General features: G+C 42.7%; 1 protein-coding gene across 1 annotated transcript in view; it reads right to left on the reverse strand.

Annotated features, from left to right (window-relative positions):
• IGHMBP2 (immunoglobulin mu DNA binding protein 2) overlaps positions 1 to 19,167 on the reverse strand; it is a 352,665-nt gene that overhangs the window by 178,455 nt on the left and 155,043 nt on the right. Inside the window, exons 10-11 of the mRNA XM_085644756.1 lie at positions 9,702 to 9,820; positions 9,279 to 9,373 (exon numbers count right to left, since the gene is read on the reverse strand). Of these exons, the coding sequence (XP_085500882.1) occupies positions 9,279 to 9,373; positions 9,702 to 9,820 (214 nt within the window). The remainder of the gene's footprint in view (positions 1 to 9,278; positions 9,374 to 9,701; positions 9,821 to 19,167) is intronic.

Here is a 19,167-nt window from a genome sequence, read left to right on the forward strand (position 1 = left end):
CTTGTGAATACAGGCTTTGGCGGTGGCCTTTAGTTGGATCTTATATTGAAAGCCCTTCCCTATACTGCCTGTGAAAATAGTGGGGGTTACCTAGAAATTTGCAACCCAAATTTTTCTACTGGTTGTACAATCAAAACAGGTTCTGGACTCTTTGGATTTAAGTTTATGCCCTACTTGCCTTGATCACTCCACCCCAGTACGGATGGACCAGTGGCAGATACATACAATTCGCCCATACTTTCTCTGTTCTTAAACATGAATTTAAGTTTTCTGTAACCCACTATCCCAATGGGCTCACCCGTGAATGTTTTAAGCATAACATCAGGTAGTGTCAACTCTTGTCCCAAAGCATGCACACATTTCTCACTCCATACATCTTTGTTCACTATTGTGAACGGTGAGCTGGAATCAACCACTATAGATATGTCTACCCCACCTATAGCCATCTCACATGTGGGTTTCTTCCTATTACCATTTGCTGCGGTTTCTAAATTAACTACTTGCACGTCATCAATATTCCGAACACACATATTAATATCCGAATCATCAGATGACCCTAAATTGTCTTCTCCTTCCTGGTCTACCATTTCAACTTTACCCCCTGACTTCCTCCGACAAAACCTTTTGGAAATGCCCTTTAATGCTACACATAGTACATTCCTGTGTGCGTGCCGGGCCTTTCCTGTCATTAGCCAAGTGGTTGGTGCTACCACGCCTATTACACTTCCTTAAGGTAGAACTCTTAACACTACTCCTACAATTTGTCTCAGTCTTTTCCCTGCTCTTTTTCTTGAATGGTGCTTGAGAAGCTGACTTGACACCACTTACTTTGGCTACAACCACCTCCTGTTTTATCTTGTTTTCAGATAGCACAGTCTTAGCGCTCCTTACCGTCAATTCCACTCTTTTGACAATGTCAATCACATCCTGCAGTCATTTTTCACCTTTTGCCCAAAAGGAGTCTTGAATATATGATTTAGCAGCTCACATTACTATCTGTTCCCTTATGAGCTTGTCATACAGGTTTCTGAATCGACATGAGAGGACCAAATTTGCTCCTTTACTGAAGTCCTATGCACCAACACACTCAGGGGGGAGGCCAGCAAAGTAACCATAGTGCGTCTGCTATGGACAATCACGCTCAGCATCTGACAGCTGCTCACAGATCAGCTGGCATTATAAAATGCCAACTGATTACATCATAATAGAGGTCAACAGAAGGGGGTACCGGGTCCTGCAGGAAAAAGAATGCAAGAGGAAGTACCTGAAACAATTACCTACCATCACAACAGAGAGTACACATTGCATGTGACATAATTCAAACTAAAATGAGGTCTTCGAGGTTGCAGTGCTTAATTTGTAAAAGAATGAGTGCTGGGTTGCGTAGTCTCAACTGGATTTCATACCTCTTTAATGCACCACCAGCCTCTTTCTGCCTCTTAATCTCACTCTTGCAGGTTCCTGCTTTCTTTCTTTGTCATGATTGCTCCAGTCTTACTCTTCCTACTTCCTTCCATATGTGTTTTTCCTTCTATTGGTTAAAGTCTGATAAGGAAAAATAAGTGCTGGTTCCCAAACAAAGAGTACTGGTGGGCCCCACCTGCAGCCACCAGCTGAAATGAAGCACAGGCATAAAAAACCCTGAGTTTGCTTTTTTACATATCTTTTTGTGTGCATCAAAACGCAAACTAAACACGGCTGTAGAATGCAAAACAGTAGAGCAACATAATGATAGTAACAGCATAACTCCAACGAAATGTGTGTTATTTGTTCTCTCATGATGTGATTCAGAGATTAAATGTTGTGAACAATGTTCTTTTCTAAGATTTACACTAAAGATCAGTGAATCAGCACAACATGGCGGTCATAAGTATTTGCATTCATTTTTTTTTTCAAACAAGAAATATAGACACAATATTAAATTGGCAGTCTAGAGAGAGTTTTTTTCTTAAGGGCCTCACTGCCAAATGTACAAAGCCATTTTGTGGTTTCAAATTCACACAATCACAGGATTTGGAACCGTAAAAGGGATTTTTCCTACTGTACTAAACCCATTTGGAAAAAGCTTTTGTCTAGCAAAATGGGTTTTGTGATCTATTCCAAATTGCAATTAGGATGGGGTGTGAAAGCGGCACACCCTCCTAAGTCACAATCATTTAATGGTTTGAAGCAGCAATAGTGGACGCAAACCATTGATCAGTTACTGACACCTTAAAGGGGGAGATAACTGATTTGCATAGGGGAATAGCATCCCTTGGTGAATTGGGTTGGCATCCTCCGGATTGTAGAAAGTGGTCCAGAGGAATCACTGTATACCTCCCCGCTTCCAAACGGGAACATTTCATTTGTTTAAAGCGAGCAGCATATGTTCCTTAAAAGTGCTTGTTTAAAAAAAACTATTTTACATTTGGTAATAGAAACACATGGATGGTGGTCTGCTGTTCCTTGCACACCACCACCCTAGTGTTTGTACCCAGTCAAAAAGATAGGAAATAGCAACCTATTTATATCATTTGGCAGAACACTATGTGACCCCTTGCAACTGGATATTTTGCAATATGACATATTAGTACAAAAATCACATCGCAAGAGGACACTCAACTTGCATTTGATATTTGAGGCAATAAGAACAAGTTATTTACATTTGGTAATGGCTTTTCTGGTGGATACTCCAGCTAACTGCAGATTCATCCCCTTGTGAATTTTCTCCAGGTGCTAGTCTAGATCCAGAAACTTCAAATTAGTACTCTGGGCCACCGGTAGGCGGAGTCATGCAACTCTGCGCCAATGTAGTTCCACTCTGGAAGCGACAAGCAGAGCTGCATATAAGCGCCAACCATGCACTCTTAAGTCCATTGATTTCTAAGGTTTGTCTGCGCCTTCTGTCCAGAGCTCACTGGCAAATTGGCATGACAAGTGTGAAGATCTAAAAACCTGGGCCCTTTTTATATGAAAAAGAGTTACGTTTAAAGAATGGGGAGGTGGAAGGGTGAGTGAGGAATCTGTGGTTAAGTAGAGTATCCACCAGAGTGTTACTAAAGGTAAGAAACTTGTTCTTCTGATAGATACTTCTGAGATACCACAGAGGTACCTCTACAAGTGATGGGTTTATGAACTGGCTCATACCAAAAAGTCCTGCTGGACCTAGCAAGCAAAATATCCATCTCGACTGACCCAACTGTCAAGGCAGTAATGCTTTGTGAATGTGTGTATCGATGACAACACAGCTGCCTGACATATAGCCAGGACAGACACTCTGCATGTCAATGCAGTGGTTTCAGCTTTGGCTCTGGTGGAATGAGCCCGCAAGGTCTTCCGGAAACTGCTTATTGGCCAATGCATAGCAAATATTAATGAACAGTACAGTCCATTAAGAGATTGTTCGCTTCTGCACTGTCTTGCCCTTTTTTGTACCAGCAACTCCTACAAATAGCTGATCATCCACCCGATGTTCTTTGGTGTGATAAATGTAAACACTGAGTGCTCTCTTGGGGTCCAAATGATGTAGCCCCTCATAATTTTTTGCAGGATGAGGTGGAGAAAAGAATGCAAAGAGGGCAATAGCCTGTACAATGTGAAACGCTGTTACCACATTTGGCAGAAAAGTAGCTTGGGTCCCCAGTACCAGCTCATCTGGTAAGAACGCTCTCTCACTGAGCTGGTGTTATGGCAATCAGGAAGACTTGTTTTGGGGTCAGAAGACATAATGGACAGCTATGCATCGACTCAATGAGAGTACGCATTAAACAAGCATTTGCAATGCAATAGGTCTTGCATTTGTGAGAGTTAGAGCCATTGGCATTGTAAATGTTAATGTGTTTCACCTATGTGTTTTGTTTTGGAGTGTAGTGGATGTATGTTGTGTGAAGTGGATAATGTGGGTTGCATTGCAATTGTTAGTTGTGAAATTGTGCTGTGTTGTGTAGTGTATTTGTGTTGTGTAGTGTATTTGTGTAGTGGAATTATGTGGCATGGTGAATAGATAGTGGTAAGAGCTGCAGAGAATAGACAGAAGGGAAGAATGAGAGGGATAGGTAGTTTGTGTGGGAAGCAGTTATTGAACTTGAGACAGAAGAGCAGAAATACTGTGTGAGAACGAAAGAAGGGGAGAGCAGGCCATAGACGCATATCGATGGAGGCTTTGCGCTCACAGAAACCACCCTAAGAAGGGTAGGAGAGCGTGGGATTGAGGGACGGAAACTTTGAAAAGATACAGGATAGAAACTGTGCTTGAAGACCTGAAGTTAACCACATGATAGAGGAGGGAATAGTGCGTGATGGAGCGAGAGATGGGTGAGAAAGAGTATGAGAGAGAGAAAGATAGAGGGACAAGTGGAAGGGGCACCTAGAGGGGGGAGGCGAGAGGTGGACTAGTGCACAGCATGAGGAAGTAGAGGAAGGTAACATGTGTGAGTAGGCAGTATAGAGAGGAGACAGGGAGTGGGAGGGAGGGATGAGAGACGGCAGTGGTATTGCAAGATGAGAGTGGATGATGGGATTGTGAGAGATGAAATGGGAAGTGGGTATGTGGGGGAGAGATGACAGTGTCTACTTGGGACATACGGACATGGAACACTAACAAAAACTGCCTAGTGAGCAGGAATAAGTTTCCTTACTCTAACTGTTGTCAAATTGAAAGGCTTGCTGAATTGACAGGCGAGCCTCCACGAACATAAATGTTATGGTTTTATAATCAGGACCTCCTATTTAACATGAGTTCCATGAATACCATTTGGCATTACCCCATACAAGCAGCAAAACCTCCCCTTTAAAACACAGGGAGCATTTGCAACTTTTCAAACAAAGAATGCCAGTGCTGGTGATATATGGTGGTGGTTACAACCCTCGCAGCACCCCACTCTAGTTCAGTGAACACAGCGATGGCTTTACCAGGTGAAATGGATCACTCCCCAGATGAGCCTGGCACTAGTCAGCTCTCACTGCCTGCTCGTACTGCAGCCAGACACTGAGACCCATTGTGTCCCATATGCTTGGGCTCATATCCTCACCTGGCTGTTATTGAATCCTTTCGCCCACCACACATCTCAATCGCAGCCCCAGAATACGAGAGAGGAGCAGAAAGCCAGCTACTGAAAGGAAACCATAATATGGACAATATCAGCACAGCTTGTCGGTGTATGATGATTATTATATTGCAACTTAGAGTTCGCTGTTTAAAGCCAATTCAGAAATAAAGCAGGCTATTTTTAACGTTTCGCAATGGCAGAGAACAGCAAGGCACTCTACTGGTCATAGTTTGGGGCCAAAATGCAGTGCCTAGGTCTTGGGCCAAGGCCTAGAATGGTTTTTTGAAAAAACGTTGGAGCAAAGACTGAGAAGATGGATTTATTGCAGATGGGATATATCCCGCTCCGTTGTATTGCTGGCACTCTCAAGTACATGTCTTCTCTTCAAACTGCTGTCTTCCTTTCATAAGTGCAGCCAACCGTTAAACTGAAGAAAGTCGGTGATGTGTTGCATAACTGAAGATGGGCATAGAAGGAATGTCACTATGAAATAGGGTTCCTCGGTCAATAGAAGTAACAGAAATGAATAAATGAATCTCGTCCATCATGGCTTTCCTTCTACAGAGTGCCTCATTTAAATTTTACCAATAGAATGTCGTCGCAGAGGCGACCCCCCTCCCCCACCACCACGAGTACCTAGTGATGTCGCGTAGGGCCACCGCTCACGGAGCCGAGTGCGTCGCATGTATTAGGCGGGCGGGCTGTGCGCCCGCATCGAGTGCACTTCGCTTGCTCCGGATCACGTTCTGTGTATTAGGGAATCAAGTGCAACGCACCACACGCTTCATTGCCAGAGGAGTCACGTGGGAATCGCTGTCCTGGCGATGGCAGCTCTTCGCTGTTCTCGTTATTATTATTATCACTATCGAACAAGAGCCCCGTGGGAAGAGGAAACAATGCGGGAATCTCCGAGAGCTGATGGGCTGACAATAAGAGACTTGCACGGAGTGGGGCATAAAAGTCTGAAGTTATTGAACCGGAAGAAGTCACATTTTCCATCAGAAGTTCGCAAAGGGCACGGTATGAGAACACGGTTTGAGCTGCAATAACCAAGTCCGATGAGTAGAAAATGCCTGGTAGCTCGGCAGCTGCCCTTTCGAGCTGTGCTAGCGCGAGGCAGGGGTGTGCGGGGCTAGCTGGGGGTTCTATGCTGCAGGCCCTGCTTCATGGCATAGTGGGTAAAATACGACAAATACTCACTTGGCTGTAATATGGGTCAAATGTTTGTAGTGTTTTGTTTTCTATAATTGAATCAGCGTTGATCCCATATTATTTAAAGAACTAAACACCACATTGTCATTGGCTACACTGACAAAATTAATTGTTGGAAGGCTCTTTTGCAATACATATTTATTTCACTGGATAATTATCTGTTCGCTAATTGTGCTGATGACACATTACGGTTTGATTCCTGTGGTTAGATTTGGCCCGCTAGGCAAAATAATTAAATAAATAAACAAGCGCAGCTGAAGCGGACCGCGCTGAAAATAAGAGTGCTTACATACTTATGGAGACCGTGGGTGTAACGTCGCAAGTAAACGATCCACTCCTGATGGGCTGTCCCAAAAGGAGACAAGGCGGTAACAAGGAGGGACTAAGAAGCCTCATTTTCAATCGGAGGCCAGTGTTTACCATAGACGATGACGCCAGCCAATGAAAAATGGGGGCGGAGCTTCCACCCCACGTCTAAAACATACCCTAACACAATATGCCTTGCAGAGCAAGCAGCGCATGCACGCTGCAATGCTAGGTCTCCGAGAACTAAAAAGTAAGAACCAAATTGAAATCACACTGTGGCACCACAAAGGGCTTTGATCGAAATAAATGTTGCCAACCTTTCAAAAATCTCACCAAAATGGGGGATTAAAACAAAGGGTTATACAGCAACCACAAAAAACCAGACCGAGCCGACTTATAGCCTTTAACCGTGCCCAAAGCAAATCCTGTTGGGCCAGGGACAAAACAAACAACAAAACATCAGACAACTTAGCTTGCAGCTGGTCAATCTGGGGGTTGCCTCACCACACATTTCTCTCACTGACTGGTGCACACGGATATTGGAGAGGGCCGTCAAGATGACATGAACAACCTCAGGAGGAAGTTCAAGTGAGGTCAACTGCTATCGTTCAATCTCCAAGCATGGCGATGCAGATTGAGCAGACCCTGGTGCATCGCCTTGCCTTACTACTGCAACAGAAGATGCTCCGGAAGCGGTAGCTTAATTGTAAAACAGATGTTTAGGCCCAGAAGTTCTGGGTACCACATTGTCCTGGTCCACTCTGGTGCCTCTAGGATGGGTTGGGAAATCACCTCTGATTTTCTGCTCAACTCACGGTAGAAGACGCAGTGGTGGAAAGGCATACAGGACTCTCGAGCTCCACTCTAGACAGAATGTGTCTGTGACAGAGGGTTTCCTTGGGAACTCTTACACACAAAAGTGATAACATTGTACATTCTCAGCAGTGGCAAAAACATTGAGCCAGGGTTCTCCAGATTGATGGAAGATGCTGTGCGACAACTCCAGGTGTAACTGCTTTTTGTGGTCTGATAGGCCTCGCCAGCTGAGTTCGTCCTCCTTTGTGTTTTAAAATCCCACCAGGTGGTTCACCACCAGAGAAATTCACTAGGATTGGGATACAGCCACATTTCAGGTAAGGTTGGATTCTGCTCGGATTCAAAGAACATAATGGGTTGCGATTTCTTTTCCGGCATTGAGAGAAGGAAGCTGTTGAAGCGTGGTGCAGCAAATGAAGCCAGCACTAGAGCCAGTGCTGAACCTGAAGCAGGTATCAGGGGCACAGATGGTGTCAAGGGTGGACTCCCCAGAGGTATTCTGACTGCGGGCCCCAGTGGATCCTTTGGGTTCAAGGAAGTGCCAGAGAGAACAGGTTATTTGCTGAAAATATGCAGTATGTGCTCCCTAAAGGACTCCACTTGCTGCGTCATTACGGACAGACCTGGAAACTCAGGGTGCATGGGGGCCAGGCACCGAATCTACTCAGATGGAGATCGCAAGCTAGACTGAGAGGCACGATGATGCCCTCACTCCCTTTCTGGTGTTCAAGCGGGAATGCGGGAAGGGGCCGATTCCTGCTTATATTTAATATGCTTCTTCTTGGACTTACGTGAAGGCTTTGATTGTGATAAAGATCTGCAGTGGAACAACTTCGGGAGTGAGAACAGGACCTTCCTTTTGACCTCAACTGGTCATAGCATGGAGTCTTCCAATGTTTGACAGTCTAAAACTATGCCTTACGTTACCGAATGGCTTTTGAATTCATCTGGGAGTAGTTGTCACAGGCCCTAGCAATGGGTTTGCGACAGTCCCTGCACAGTTTGAACCCCCTTGACTTAGGAGGTTCCATTTTCCGTTACACACTATACAAAAATATGCCATTTTGCACACAAAAAAATCTTGAAAAGACTTAAGAAGTAGCTCCAGATGCGTGTCTGAGGGTGCCGAAATGAAGGAACAGCTGTCAGCATGCATGGGCGGGGCTTATATAAGGCTCAGTTCATAATTTTCAGAGCAGAACTACATTGGGGCAAAGCCACACAACACAACCTACCGTTGCGCAGGATTACTGCTTTGAAGTTTTCTGATCCAGTCTGACACGTGGAGACTATTCGCTAGATGAGGAATCTGCATTTAGAAGTATCCTCCTGAAGTATGTGGTCTTAGTGGACAGGAAGGGTCATAACCCACCTTCTTTTTTTAAATATTGCACCAGGAAGACATGAATAAAGAGTTCGCCTAGCTCTACAAAAGACAATATTTTACAGATAGGTCCATTCCTTTTCAATTTCAGGCTACCCTCAAATATTTTAAGAGCTCCCCACTGGACTGAGGCCATACCAGGCAAGCACTCAAAACGTGCAGTGAGCAGTAAAATCCTTTTGATGATGCAGTAACCGTAAGTGGGTGAGGATTTTGAGTCCTTTAAAAAAATAAATCATACCAAATAAGAATCAACTTTCCTAAGGTTCTCCAGACAATACTGCAGAATCCTCAGTGGCGCACACACAGATAAACACGACAGACCTTTTCAGCTTAGATTGTTTTTCAGAGTAGCCCACATTAAATACATTATGATATTTTGCCAAAACGTTGATAGGGATTCTAGTATTCACCTAGCTCATTTCCGGTTATTTTCAGTAACTATAACAATTTTTTTTCTAGGTTACTATGCTCACTTTTCCGAACACCTGGAATATATTTTTGCTATGCAATTTTCTAAAAACAATAGCTACCTGAAGATTGTATGGTGCAATGACGGCGATGTCACGAGCTTTAACACCAGCATCCACCAATGCCTGAAGGTGTAAACCAACGAGCCGAACTTCACCTGCAGCAGAAAGACAACATGTTTGAACAAATGAAAACAAGTCAAACCTTACTGCTCTAAGCAATAACATCTGCATTTCTATTATGTACAACTTTCTCCAGAGATTCTTCCGAACCACAAAGTTGAGCAGAAATGAAAACGTTTTACAATACATTTTTCAGAAATATCTGAATCATTACATTTGAATTGGCACATATAACGTCTGGATCCGGAAGTACGATCTCGTGTGACAAAAAATGAAAACTGGCAAAGGGGAAAAGGTTTAATGCAGACAAATAAGCAAAAGTCATAAACGCAAAGTCATAGTTATAAATTAAAGTGATATTACCTTCGTTTCCTATGGATTGCTCGTTTTCCTCATTAAGTTCAAAAAGACCACAACCTGCTGTGTCAATAAGCAGCAAAGGAATAGAGGTCTCTTCTGTTAGAGCAACGCCAGATAAATCCCTAATAAAAAAAAATAGCAAGTCAGCTAAAGGAAAGCCATTCTGGGAATGTAGAACAGTTTCTTTTCAATTGTGCTGGAGGCTGGAAAGTATATAGTAACATTAGAGTCAATGAAAAGAACATTTAATTAATTTATTGAACTATTTGAGGTATCTATCCTGTATATCGCGAGCGCCTCACATTAAAATACCTATCGAACCAAACCCAACAAAATTATGCAAAAGCCCATTATAAAGTGATTAACTCGGCAAGTACGGCAAGTACGCTGATCAACAATTAATCTGGATCAAAGGGTCTATAGTTGGCTATTATCTACCCCTGTCCTTGGCCTTATTTATTTCTGTCAAATGGTTCCGAGTAAGTGCAATCCTCCTCATTACATTTTTCATTCCGGTGATGGCAGAGTCTCTTTTTTCTGTCACTAATTGTAAAGTGGCCTTTTCCGAACTGACTACATTTAATGCGTCATCTTTTCACAGATTACGTTTTTCCAATTCGACGTACTGGGAGTATTTATATTTCCATTGGTCCGGATTAAATGTCTGATGATCATTCATTTTTTTAATTTTTATGAACTCATATGTCCACCTTTTTCCTTTTTGTCCCTCGATTCTCTTTTCAGGATTGACGCTCCTGAGGTGCTCATCTAAACTTATTTTTGGCCTGATGACCCATTTAAACCTTTGGATTGGAACACCGTTAAAGCGTCCGACAATAGGAATGCAACGCTCATATTGTCAGATTATTGGGATTTGTACCCAGGATTTAAAACCTCGTGCTTTTACTTTATTGTTTGTAGTCCTGACTACATACTTGCGTGTCGAGGCAGATGTGGAGTTCGGGGCAGGTGATTCTATTAATATGCATGATCGTTCATTTTTGTTGATAAATGCATCGATATCCATATTAACACCACCACCACTTCAGTACACATCTGGACCTTTGGATGGTCTGCCAGGAAGAAAGAATACTGTGCTGCTGAAAAGACTGCCAATCTGATGGGCTGCTACCCTGCTGGACTCCTGCTCTGCTGTACTGACTTGCTGTCCTCCCTGCCAGAGAAGGACTGGACCTGCATGTCTCCAACCCAGAACCAGAGAGACTCCAAGGCCCTGCCTCCTGATAGAACTCTCAGGGACATCAAATATTTCCAACCCATCTACCTACAGCACCTGGACTCTGCCATATGAGGGTCTTGCTCTGCCAAGTGGGGCAATCCTGTCCTGGACTGTACCGCACAGAACCAGTGCATCTCCTTGGGCGACGATGCAACACAGTTGCTGTGAGAACTGAGTATAGCGCTCCGCCATTGGTGAGGCACATCACCTACACCTCTGACTTTGTGTCGCTTGGAATTGACGCATCGCCTACATCTAAAGGATCAACGACGACACATCGCCTCCACTTCTCCACTCATTAGAACTTTGTCGATGACCGCCAATAAGGTACTTTGCAGGGTGACAAGGTTGGTCCCTGTATCCGACTTGTGCTCCATCGCAGTTAGCCTGTGCTTTTGGATTTGTTTCAGTATAGCGCGACCAGATAGCCCTGGTTGGCGCTTTATGCTTTTATGCACTACAATTCAGTTTCTTTTAAAAGATCATAACTCTGGTTATACCAATTGGATTCTTGTCGTTTTGGTCTTGTTTTGTTTGTTAAAGTTAGCTCTATTTTTCTAACCAGGTGTGATATCTTTGTGTAAGGTGTTTTTACTGTTTTAAGTGTTGCACAAATACTTTACCTCTTAGGATAAGCCTGACTGCTCTGTGCCAAGCTACCAGAGGTTGAGCACAGGTTAATTTAGGGTGTGTATCTGACTTACCCTGACTAGGATTGTGGTTCCTGCTTGTACAGGGTGCATACCTCTGCCAACCAGAAACACAATTTCTAACAATGCTGGAGAACTTAATCTAAGCTGGGCCCACAAGAGCACATTGTTAACACAGAAGCTCATGTTGGGTGATGTAATCTGGAATCTCTGAAAGTTCACTTGACTTCAAGTTAAAATAATATCACAGCTACTTTTCTAAATAACCTCACAATTTCCTTCCACTTGCATTTTGGCTGATCTCTCTCTCTGGAAGTAAAATCTGTGTATCATTAGGCATTCATGTATCTGACAGATCACAATGTTTCCGTGCTCTCCAAGAGAACAAGTCAGGAACCTCCCAAAACATGAGTGCCAGTGAGTTGTGCGGTCTGCCAAGACCATGAAGATTTAAAACTACCCAATGGCTTATTATCATTATCATTTTTTTTTTTTTTTGTAAATATGTTTATTAACATTCAAGATCATACAAACACATGACAATCAGTAATCAACCCTTCCTTAAAAAATTCCCCAATGGCTTATTATCATGTCATGCTAGCTTAACAAGGGCTGGGATGCGACAATGAAAATATACTCACACAAAGTCTATATACAAAAAGCATTTCCAGTCGTTGATGAAGCACTCAAAGCCGAAGCCTTTACTATTTTGCTTTGTTTCTATTTCGTGAGTTTGTGGGGACAGAATTTTTTTGGCATATGTTTAGGAACGAGTGAAAGTGTACACTTGAGGCTATGTTCTGCTGGTCACAATGCATGACCTGTGATGGCCTTTAATGTCACATTAGAAGTGGGCTAGCCCTGTGACTGAAATCTTGACATCTGGACAGGGAAAGAACATGAGAGAGCAAGAAGGACAATCCTTGTGAATCCCTGACAATCAGTTAGGTCTCAGACATGGGGAATATCATGAGGTCATACTTGAGGCCTTCCTCGTGCTAAATCCTCAGTTTGGAGTAGACTGTTCCTATTCAAGTTTATTTATAAACTACATAGTTAATTAAAACCATTACACCTTCAAGCAATAAAACAGTAATACAATTAGGAATATGCAGAACAACCATAATCAAATACATAATAGTTACTCATTCATTTGAATACCATTTAAAATGTGACTTTCCTCATTAAATAGTAAGTCATGGCTTTGGCCGTGCAAAATGTGTTAAAGTGTGAGTGCTCAGGCGTACAAATAGTGGCAAACGTTATTGGAATGACAGAGCTCCGCCATACTGGCCCATGCAAATCGCAGCACAACTATCAGCCTCCATCACCAATGAAAGGAAGTAGGCCTAGTTGTGAAAGTATCAATACTTAGCTATAGTGTCCTGTACTAACCACAGCGCAACTACCAATCTCTTCCATCAACGATGGAGCGTGGGCATGGTTAGGTCTTTAGTAAAAGGACTGCAAAGTCCCAAGAACATCAGCCCCTCCCACCCTTCAATCTGAGGGGATATGGGCCTGATGATACCACAGATCAAATGAGGAACAACAAAAAACAAAAACAAAATCTTGCCAATACTTGGATGCTGGTTATGAGGGATGCCATTCTGTCCATTTGGACACCTTTGTAAGACATCTTTGGCTAAAGCAGGTGAGCATATTTCCCTCATGGTTAAGGAGGTACGTTACAAAGAAGAGATAATGTGGGTGAGCTGTGGCCTAGGCTTGTCAGGTGCTCTCTCAGAGGGGAATGTGGATGAGAAGGCTATGTATTCCTCTGAGAAGTTGCAAGAAGAGATTAATGGCAGCCAGGAATGGCGGCCCTCCCGTATGATCCGCCCCTTGGCATTTCACCAAGCACCTAAGTTCATTAGCCAAATTTCTGCTGACCTGGGGAGTTTAGTAGATAATCTACGTGCAAAATATGATCCTGGCGATTCCGTGCCGAGATGTCTTGGCGGATTAGCTCAGGATAGCTGTGGGTCTTTTTCAGGGTCTAGATTTCTTGATCAATGGAGAGAAATCCGATCTGACCCTGAAGAGACAATAGGAGGTTCTGGGTTTCATAATGGAATCCAAATCGGTGATCTGCAACTTCTGACCCCAAAGATTGGGATGATCAAGTAGGATCTTGGCAGGGTGCTATGGGTGGGCTCAATCTCATTTTGTCACACAGTGAAAGTAATGAGCCTCATGTTCTTATCCACTCAGGCCATATGGCCAGGTCCGCTACATTGCAGAGCTTTTCAAAAATAAAAAGATTCAGCATCAGCGGTGAGGGCTTTTCTCTGATTCGATGTCCCTGTTGCTGAAGCTCCTTTGGTGGTTGCGGCATGAAGAGGCCTGGAATGGAAAGTTATTTTTAGGTCCAGCCCAGATCTGATGGTAGAATGGGATGCCAGCAGGATAGGTTGGGGCACCCAATAGAGAAATGCCTGTAGAGGAGAAAGGCTATCATAAGAGAATTTGAGACTGCAGATCAACTACTTGGAGCAACAGTAAATTTATTTAGATTTGCCATTTCAGCAGGTCATTTCCTGGTGGAGACTACAGTAGGGAAACACCCCTTGGCTTGCAGATTCCTTAAGGTTATTAGACTGTCTATCCCACCTAAACCTAGATATTATAAAGCTAGGGACGTGAACAGGGTTTGTAGGATTTTGTCATTGATAGCCAATCAATGAGGATTTGCCTAGGAAAGAGCTTTCAGCAAAATTGACTACGGATGTGCATGTGTTCGATCTTACAAGAAGGAAGTTTGCACCACAGAGTGTTACCTTCATCATCACTAGAAGGACTAAAGTAGGACCCAGTGTGTTTTTAATCAAGGTGTATGAGGTTAGGTGCTTCGAGGATAATGAAAACATGACCAAGAAAATTAACCCCAGAGGGGTAAGCCAACTCCTTTTTTTTCATGAAACCCTACAGACTGGCTTCTTCTCCTATAAAGGCTAGGTGAATTTGTTGGGTTATGCAGGAAGCATAAACCAGTAATGATCAGTTTGCGCTCCCCTCTGTAAGAGGGGTGATGGCATTCAAGGCTTTTTTGTTGGGCTGTTGATTGAAAAGCATTCTGAAATCAGCAGATTGGTTGTAAGATTCAAAGATGTAATCAATTTTATTTTAAGCCAATTGAAGATACGACAGTTAGGGGTGAGTAAACATTGAAATAAAATAATATTCGCGTCCGGTCCAGAAACAATCACAAAATTTCAGATTCTTTATGATAAGCGATGACTTTTACAACTGGTAATGATCATGCTGACTCAAACCAGCAGTAAGCCTAAACATAGGTCCAATGATGTGTCAAGACTGTGCACCTGGCAGCTGTCATTGACATTCCTGAAGCTGCAACCAGGAAAAGACAAAAGGGCTGATGCTCTCAGGAAACTCAATACCGTTGTCAACCGCATATGCTTGCTCACCTGCTCCCGACTACCATCCACCAAACAGCAGTGCTCAGGGAGGACTAATTAGTAATCCTTTGCTGACAGGTCTTTATCGAATTTCCAAGAATAGCCGTTTGTCCACAGTTCCTCACTACAGTGTCTGGGTCACCTTCATTCAGCTCCAGGAATGCAGGCAATACACTTCTGTTGTCTGGGAGAGCTGTATAACAGCCTCCATATTGTGTAATGCCAAACTCTTTGAGTTATACAAAATGGATCCCAATGGTATCAGCAACCAGAGTCATCACAAGGAGTCTTGCCAACACCCATAGGTAACAGACACACAATCGACACATACGTGGGATGTCAGTGCAAGTGTGGGGGTGTCGCATTTAAGCAGAAGTACTCCTTTTGAAACCTAAAAAAGATCTGCCCAGCATTATCAATCCACAAAAATATTGGTATTCTGCCATCACTGATTCATGTCAACCACCCAGGAAATGGGCAGTAGCTCCATGTCCGTAAAGAGGTGCGTTTCTCTCAACGAACCAGATCACAGAATGAAAATGGACAGGCCTAAGCCTCAGCATGCACACTAGATTTGAATGTTTGCTGAGTCAACAAAAATTAAAATACCAATTTACATGCTGATGGGCCACTCGGGGCCAAGGTACATATTACTCTGGTAGCTTCAATTGTAATCAGATTTCAGGTGTTTAAGAAGTACAAAGATCCAAGAATATCTTCAAGGACCAGTGAGCAACACTGTAGAATTCAAGGTATTCGATTTTCTGCCACATTTGAAACTGGAATCCAAGAGATTTTCCATAAATTCTCAGAAACAAATTGTGCACGGTCTGCTATTGCCTTGAGCTGGATGGAATTTTGTAAGACAAAAACTGGCACATCAAATGTGAAAGTTAATATTTTCTTTGGTGAACGTCTGGGCTATGCCTTTATTGTTCCTGTGGGTCAATGTTCATACGTAGCATTAAACAAGCAATAGGTCTCGCATTTACGCGAGTTTGAGCTATTAACATTGCAGATAACAATGCCTTTTATTTTTGTTTTTAAAACATAAATAAAAGGTGGTGTCATTTACAATGCCAATTGCTTAAATTTGCGTAATTGCGAGACCTATTGCATTGCAAATGCTTGTTGAAATACAATCTGGATAAGCAAGATGACAGCTCACTTTGTTTTATCCATGTCACTCTAAAATTGTATGCTAGGACTCCAATGACCCCCAACAATCGAGTAACTTGATTATTGTGACTGACATCAATGAAAGGAACTACTCAATGCGCAGTGCCATCTTGTTTGAAAATAAAAATTTGTGCATCTTTTATTGAGTTGAAATTGTAAGGTGCCGGCCTCTGATAACTCTTCAGATCGTCCGGATGTTGCCTACATTAGCAAAACTAGGGGCCACCACAGCCTTGTTGCGCCTCTTCCTGACAGCAGAGCTGATCTGTGAGGAAGACCTCGTATCTAACCGAGAGAGCGCCCCGAGCAGCTGTAGAAACAGAGCTGCTCCATGCTCATGCCTGGGTGGCATTAATAACTTCCAGTGTGCAGGCTCTGTCTCAACGGCAGGGGCAGAGTAAAAAATAAGCCTGGCTTGCTGAGGTAAATCAGTGAGGAATGTGATGACCACACGCTCAGTCGCTGTGAGGGATGTGACCGAACTTCCAGGAATGATTATGGGAAGTAACAGGGGTTCCACTTGCTAACATCCCTCGCAGTTTATCTGAAAGACAGACTCTGTTCCATCGTTATCTCCCTGAAATGCCACAACTTTCACAACAATTCCTCCAAGTGCTCATTAAAACCCAATGACAATGTCCAGAGCGAAGCCCGAAGTCTGCAACTTACTTTCATCTGGAAAACTCGACTAACAAGCCCGCGAGTGGTGCGCGCGCACCACAGCGAGACATCTGGTTTCAATTATCGCGCCCGTGTCTGGGCACGATAATTGAAACTACATGGCGGCCGTGCGGGTAACCGCAACCAATAGGCCATGGGCGGAGCAATGCGCACGCCTTTGGCCAATTGCGTGCTGTCTTTGTTAAAGAGACGCACGCAAAGGCCAATAGCGTGGGTCAAAACAAAAAGCACACGCAAGTCTTCGCCATAGAGCGCATGCGCGCTGTTACAGTCTCGACCTAAACAGTGACCCAACATTACATACATAGAGATTTTCAATGTTTTAAAGTTTCAATTAATTCAACCTTTTTTCACTTGGCAACTTTTATATTTGCAATTTCTTACTAACTCTCTGTCTGATATATATCAATTGCAATGCAGGTTAAAATGACATCATAAACCATGAGGTTGAAGGATTGCATTAAATGTAGTCAGAATCTTTAAAACATATACAACCATATATAAAATAGATCCAGTGAATTCTTTTCAGCAAAATCACTATCACAATTCAATTTAATTCAGTCCATATTAACACAATAAAACCTTATACTAATCAGGCTGCATTTTTTGATTTTTATATATATTTTAACAGTTTTTATCTGTATGCATCATATTACCATATAATACCACAATCAAGCCTGACAAATATTATTATTCCTACACCATCACATAATTATCTCAATGAACACCTTCACAAGTCTTTATCTACTACTACGTTGGAGCATACATCATGCAAAGCTACTGTGTAGAGATTAAAATATGTGCATGGCTTAAAAAATGTAGAACTAGAGTAAATACCTAACATTTTATTAAGAGCTAAAAGAAGCATGTGTTTAATTTCAGTCCGAGACCGTAAACATATAGGTCATTGAGTTGGTGTTCAGAGTTTATGGGCTGGGTATACAGCTGACCTGCATATTGACCCCTAGAATCAAAAACAAACAAACTCCCCCAGCCAACAGAAACCAGAGTATTTGTACATGGTTTATCTCTAGAAAAGTGAGGATTGATCTGTTGACCATATTCACCGGACATCCTGGCGAATCGGGTGACGTTATAGTTGAATGAGATAATGAGAAAATCAGGACACGAACTGGCCACAGGATTACACTCAGTAACAAGATTTCACATAACATTGCAGACCATTGGTAATGGCAAAACATAATTAAGGTTAACTTTATATTTATATATCAAGTGTGCAGGCAATCCATAGCCATCATGAAACAAAATAAAACTTTCACTACATGAATGTATTAGTACACAACCATTTTATACAACAACCCTATCAGGAAAAAGGGATTACAAGTCACAGATCAAAAATGGTGACAGCTGGTGATATTTACAACGAAATACCCATAAAAAACTTTGTGTCAAGCTTATATTCTGCCTTCTTTCTGCTTTTGCTGGAAATACAAGTGCACTTCTTTTCCACAAACTCCTGCATACCAGACTTACCACATCCGGTAATGTCTAAATAAAAATCTGAAATCAAAGGCTTCCAATGTATATAGGCCATTGGGACGAGAACGGGTAGCTGCAGGACAACTTAAATTCCCATTATGAATTTCAGTTCCTTCACATTCTCAAATGCTCATCTCATGATACAGTGATCCTTTGGGAATTTAAAAACTTTCGGGGTCGCTCCAGCTAACACTAATTTAAGATACTTCCACCATTTAATTTCATTATCACGTTGAGTTCTTGTAACGATAAAGATTTTATGTGAACCATTGTAGGTTCAGTATGCATTACTGTTGCCATTACATCTCTGTACACAATCATCTCCGACTCAAAACAGATATCAATTTTCTGCTAATGGGGTCAGTAAATCAGCGATAAGTTATTCAGTACTAAAAGCAACAACAACAAAGCATTCAGAATCACTCCATACTATGAGGAGATTGTTGGTATCTCTCAATCAAAATTCAGCATGATAAAATGGTCCCTCAATTTACAGTTTGCTCACACAATTTTAAAACAAATCTGCATTTAAGGAAACAAATGAAACACACAAGGGGCCACGTCTAATTTTTGCAGGAAGACGTGATCATCACCTAAAAATAATGTCATGACATACTTAGGGGCTGATTATGAGCTTGACAGTCTGTGGACCGTCAAATTCATGGTGGCGGGCCGTGGCGGTATGGCCACCGCCGCACTAGCGGTCCGACTGCCGTAATACAACTTTGGCGGTTGGACCGCCGCACGGCCAGGGAACCGCGTTCCCCGGCGCTGGCGGTCAGGGGCTCACAATATGCTGG

The sequence above is a fragment of the Triturus cristatus genome, chromosome 3_1, assembly GCF_964204655.1.
Source record: "Triturus cristatus chromosome 3_1, aTriCri1.1, whole genome shotgun sequence".
Lineage (NCBI taxonomy): Eukaryota > Metazoa > Chordata > Amphibia > Caudata > Salamandridae > Triturus > Triturus cristatus.